We start from the raw sequence: 6,021 nt of genomic DNA, 5'->3' as shown, positions 1-6,021 counted from the left end.
CAAAAGAGTCAGACACGACTGATCAACTAAACAACAATTACCTTTTCTGTAGGTTATTACAGGATTTTAAGGCTATGAAAATGTATGGGTATTTGACTGAAGGTACGACTCAAAGGGCACAGTGTGGCCTCTGTTTTCCAAAGGGTCAACCCAGGGTTACCACAGCTACCCTTACAGGCAGCCTTTCTCTGAAGTATTGGGTTTTACCTCAAATTTTTATCATGAATACTGCATTCTAAAGCACAATGTATTTTAATTTCTTCTAAATCTTTGTGTATAATAAATACTCCAAGAAAACATAAGCTGCTTTATTTTGTAGCTCCTACTACACACTATCATGTCACCACTCTGCTCATCCAGTGTACTCCAGATAGACAGAAAGAGCACTGCACAGAGATTCTACGTGTGTGAACAAGTGTAATGCCAAGAATAGAAGAAGTTAATTCATAAGTATTGATATTTGTTGAATGAATAGGCAGAATAGCTTTGAGGACTAGTTTTCAACTTTAAGAATATTCCAGAAAAAACCTTTTGAGACACTTTATACCCTGAAATCCACAAAAGAAAAAGGACAAAGAAAATATACAAATTATGATTTACAAATATTGATAAAGGAGAACAATAAAAAACATATTTTGCTCAGTTTAAGTGGAAGGAAAAGGCTGCCAGGATGTCATATAGAGATCATATTGTAGGGGGTAGGGAGTAGTTAGGGCGACTAAAAACCAGTTCCATTTAGTGAATACTAAAATGAGTTTTCCACTGACTCTTGTGTCTTCCTTTGTACATTTTAAATATTAATGATTTCTAACTTACAGAGGAAAATAAGGAATTGTAATGGACATCTGTGTTCCTGTGTAACCATGCATGATGCTGAAACTACTGAAGACCAGGAACCATGCCTCATTTGTTTCATACCTTTCTCTGGCTTTTAATACAGATTTCTATATACATGAAGAGTTCAAGAAGTGTTTAACAACTGCACAGAGTAAGTGTCTAGTCATATTAGATTCTTAACTGCATCTTCTCCACTAACCCCCCCTCAAAAGACTCGCCCTAAAGAAGCATGCATTGTTTTAAATAACAAAAGAATAACAAAAAATAAATACTTTTACTGGTACTAGATGAAAGACTATTGAAAGACTGGGGTCTTGGCTCCTTTCAATCATGTGACCCAGCCATATCTGTTTTCCTATGATAAAATGAGGCTCATACAGCAGGCCCTCTATCCAGAGTTGTTGCATGAATAAATCAGCATATATTTACATGGTAACCATTGTGAGAGAGGTATTGGGAAGGACAAAACAGCATATTTACCTCCCTAATCCCAACCAACAGCAATGACTTACTTCGTGCAAGCCTTAATTTAAGCACTTTTGTGTAAGGTATACAATCCCTTATCTGAAAACCTTGGTGCCAGATGTGTTTCCAAATTAAAAAATGTCCAGACTTTTAGGTAGGCAGTAACCTGCATATCCCTGGAGAAGGAAAAGCCTACCCACTCCAGTATTCTGGCCTGCAGAATTCCACGGACTGTATAGTCCATGGGGTCGCAAAGAGTCGGACACAACTGAGCGACCTTCACTTTGACTTCACTTCAACCTGCATATACGCTATATTATGTAATACCTCAGCAAGGTCTGAGGCACTGCCCCATAAACACGTTACTAGTGCTACAACACAACCAAATCAATATTAACATTAAATAGAGGAAAAGTTATCAAATACCCTCATATCAGTTTAAGGCAAATTTTGTCACCACCTGAGTTTTGGCACCTAACTTACCAAATTAAATTTTCATCACACCTTTTTAATTAAAAATTGCAAATAACAAATTTTAGATGTAACTAACTCATTTAATCCTTCTAAGTACTCTAAGGAGAAAGTTATCTTATTCCTATTTTACAGATGAAAACTATTAGGTATAGAGAGGTTAACTCACACAGTATCCCCCAGCAAGTAAGACTCCCAGCCTGCACTGGAACCCAGACAGCCAAGTTCCACAATTGCGCTCTTAACAACTATGCTCTATGGCCTCTCTCAGAAACTGCTTGATGGCACCAAACATGTGATAAGTTCAACAGTAATAAACAATTAAAGTATCCAAAACAATAATAGGAAAAATGGCACAAGGCAGCATTTATCCCTTATTCAACAGCTATTTATAGAGGATATACCACATGCCAGGTGCTCAGGAGATGACGACACATGAACCAGACAAGGTTCATGCAGCTTGCCTTCATGCAGCCAGAGCCCAGTGGGGAAACAGCCCGGCAACAAATAAAGATGATTATGACATGCATGATGGTAAGTGTGTAGGACTGCTGTTCACATCCAGAGGAGGAAAGCAGGTCAGGGTCAGGGTGATAGGATATAAAATTTGAACTGTTCCTTGACTAGCATTGGGATTTGCAGGACAGAAAGGAAAAGAGAGAGCTTTTGAAATGGATGATGGCATGGCATCCATTCAAAAGGCCGCTACTGTGCACCTACTCCATGCCAAGAATAATGCTAAGCACAAAATTCCAAACTAGGTAAAATCCATTTAAACCAACAGAGGATTTCTTGTTAAGAGAATAATAAGGACAATTGGGATAGTAGGCCTATGTCCTATCATGGCGAATCCTTGAGTGTTAGGTTGAGGGGTTGGAATTTGACCCTGCAGGAGTCACTGAGGGTTATTTGGCAGGTTTCTGCTTCACAATATTCAGATTTATTCCTATGGAATGTCAATGACTATCTGCATTCTTATTTGGGGCCAATTAGACCTCCAAGTTGGATTGCGTTCAAGCAAGAGCTCAGGGCAACAAAATAAATGCCAAGTATAAATTCATTTAATCCTCAAGGAATAGAGAAAACTCTAATCTCTCAAAGAATAAAGGTATGGCAATTTGAAAACACTGGAGAAGGCAATAGCTAAAGGGAAGTGGCAAGCTCCTCTTAAATCCCAAAGGCCATTTCTAAAACCTAAGTTATTTCTTCACATGCAAATAAACTTTCCAACCTTCCAAAGTATATTTCCATGAGAAAAAATTTTTTACATTTCTTTTTTTATTATATTTCTTTATTTGGCTGTGTCCCAAGTGGCACAGTGGTAAAGAATCCGCCTGCCAATGTAGGAGATGCAAGGGTTCAATTCCTGGGTTGGGAAGATCCCTTGGAGTAGGAAATGGCAACCCACTCCAGTGTCCTTGCCCAGAAAATTCTATGGACAGAGGAGCCTGGCAGGCTACAGTCCATGGGGTCACAAAGAGTAGGACATGACTAAGTGTGGGTGTGACGTGCATGCGCACTCGCACACACACACACACATGCTGGGTCTTAGTTGCAGCATATGGGGTCTAGTTCCCTAACCAGAGATCAAACCCAGGCCTCCAGCACTGGGAGCACAGGGTCTTAGCCACTGAATCATCAGGGAAGTCCCAAACAAATTCTTAAGTTGAACGATGATCTGATCTTTAACGAGGCTGGTGACAACTTACCTCAGGGCTCTGGTGGACAATGTGACAGTGCAAACTCAACTGCTTCGTAACTTATTCACCTTGGAGTTCCCATTCCCTTACTCCCTTATCTAAGCAGAGTGAAAGAAGTCAATTACATATTTTATACATATAAACAATTGAGTAGCTACATACTCTACTTACCCTCTGCAAAACAAATTTTATTTACATCCACTAATTTTTTTTTCAGTCATTGACCTTCCACAGAAAAGTACGTAACAAAGACTCTCCAATGGTTTCCCACTATTTTTGAGAATCAAATTATTTATCAGACTCTGTAGGCCCTGCATTACCTATTACTGACTCCTTCCAGGCTCCCTAACTCCTTTAAAGCTCACTAGGTTCCATCCATCCTGGCTGGCTTTCTGTTCTTCAAATATCTCAAGTTTGTTTTTCTGTCTCAACGTCTTGGCTCTTACTCTTCTCTCAGCTCTTGATGAGGTAAGCTGACAAGGTAAGAGTGATCTCTCTTCTTTCACATCTCTGTTCAAAGGTCACCTTCGTTGAGAGGCCTTTTCAAACCACCCTTGCTAAAAAGGCCCTTTCCAGTTCTCCATCTCATAGTATTTCCACCATTGTTCTCACTACCATCTATAAGGATCTTCTTCATTTGTTTCCTTACCTACTGTCCATATTCTCTGGTGGAATATAGCCTCTGTGAGACTCCAGAAGATCAAGGATTTATAATTTACCATTGTGGCTAGCACATGGCCTGGCAAATAGAAGATGCCCAACAGATTTTGTAAGATAAATTATTAAATGACTGAAGAATATATTTAAAAGCTGACTGCTATGAATGTCAGTAACTTGAGAAAATCTTTTCATCTAATTTTGAGATGTTTTCTCTAGAGTTGTTCATTTTTCAAAATTTTTTCTACATTTTTTTTCTGAGATCTGAGGATACCTGACAAGTTGTTGTGCTAGTTCACGGCAAGAAAAATATACCAGTTTCAACCAATGGATTAAAGAGAAAATACTTCAAGGAGATTGTAGCAGTTTCCTAAACATCAATAAAATCAAACAATTAAAAAAATTGGTTAGTCTCATTTCACTAATGTAAGTCAAATTACATGAAGAAAAGTAATTTAAAATGTAAATAAATGAAAAAGAGAATTCAGCAGCAAAGTGCAATTATGTTCAATCATGTTTACTAACATCGGAAATACCCAATTTGATAACTCCTGGATGTACCAGGTGGATTATCAAACACATTTTGAGTAAGAGTCTAAAGATTCAGAGCAAAATGCCTAAGACAAACTCATATCCACCTTTATTTTTTTTCTGGCAAACATAAATAGTTCATATTAGGGCAATCTTAGCTTAGTATCAGTAATAATTACAAAAGGAAAAAAAAATGACATAACAACATAAACTCTTTTCTTTGAAACAGTTGACAAGTTTATATATCTTTCCAGAAAGGGTTGCCAAGAAAATTACAGATTTAGAAGAGTAGGCCTATTTGTATAAATCCCCTTTCCCAAGTACACCCATTTTTCAAAAGAACTAAAGAGAAGTCAGAAATTTACCAAATGAATGAGGGAAATTACAGATCAACTGAAAGCCATATAACTAAACTGATGATCGGTTAATATTTATATTAACTGTAATATAAATATTCTTTAATATTCTTGTGAAAACCACTTTCCTCAGAGCAACAGCATAAACCCAATACTGTCACACCACCCTTTCTTAAAAGGAGCTTATAAAAATGGCAGATTAAAAGCATTGGGAATTTGAGGCTCTTATTTATCCGTTTTAAAAATACATCATTTGATGTTGCAGCAGAAACTACATGCATCGTCTCACGGCCAAAAAAAATGCTCCCAGGACAGTGAAATTTAGCTGTCACCTTCATTCACAACTTGGTTTCTTCTGAGATGATTGCCAATTAGTGCACATTGTGTCAATGACAACACCTGGTCACACACCAAGTAAACAATTCTATCACTGTTAAATGTAAGGAGATTAATAAAAAAAATACATGCAGACAAGGAAGCTAATATTTTTAAATGTAAAATGATGTCATAACTATAACTACTTAATGGATTATTTCACTTTTCTCAGTTTTCAAACTTCAACACTGGATATAGCCCATTTCCAGGAACACAGCCGAAAAGGTCGGCCTATGCTAGTTCACTGTATCTGCCTCCACATCCAGCTTCTTCATTCAATTTTCTTCACGAGCTAATTAGAGCATGGAAGTGAGTAAACGAACCTCAGTATAGGAGCACGGGGAGAAGGCAGTAGGCTGGTACTGTGTGAAACTGACTTCAGCAAACAGAAAAGTCATCCCTTTGACATGGTTTTTAAATTCTGCTTCTTGAGGGTACATACAAATATGTGATCAGCAGTAAGAAATTGTGGCTTCTTAAAAAAAAAAAAAAAGGGACCCTCCCAACAGAGGCAGTTTTAAACCCCCGAGTCTGTCAGTTCCAATTGAGTGGGTTTGGTAACCAGCTTAGGCTAACTTGAGTGACTTTATCCCAAACTACTAGTCCTCTGACAACACTGAAACGCTGAA

At 37.9% G+C, this 6,021-nt stretch overlaps 1 protein-coding gene across 1 annotated transcript in view; it reads left to right on the top strand.

Annotated features, from left to right (window-relative positions):
* Nucleotides 1-2,198: 2,198 nt before the first annotated feature.
* Nucleotides 2,199-6,021, top strand: part of LOC105000052 — a 33,087-nt gene continuing 29,264 nt past the window's right edge. The window contains exons 1-3 of the mRNA XM_010855717.1: nt 2,199-2,307; nt 3,931-3,941; nt 5,565-5,701. Of these exons, the coding sequence (XP_010854019.1) occupies nt 2,199-2,307; nt 3,931-3,941; nt 5,565-5,701 (257 nt within the window). The remainder of the gene's footprint in view (nt 2,308-3,930; nt 3,942-5,564; nt 5,702-6,021) is intronic.

Source organism: Bison bison, unplaced genomic scaffold (assembly GCF_000754665.1).
Source record: "Bison bison bison isolate TAMUID 2011002044 unplaced genomic scaffold, Bison_UMD1.0 scf7180017864367, whole genome shotgun sequence".
Classification (NCBI taxonomy): domain Eukaryota; kingdom Metazoa; phylum Chordata; class Mammalia; order Artiodactyla; family Bovidae; genus Bison; species Bison bison.
Note: the sequence above shows the minus strand (reverse complement) of the source record. Positions and strands in the feature narration are given on the sequence as shown.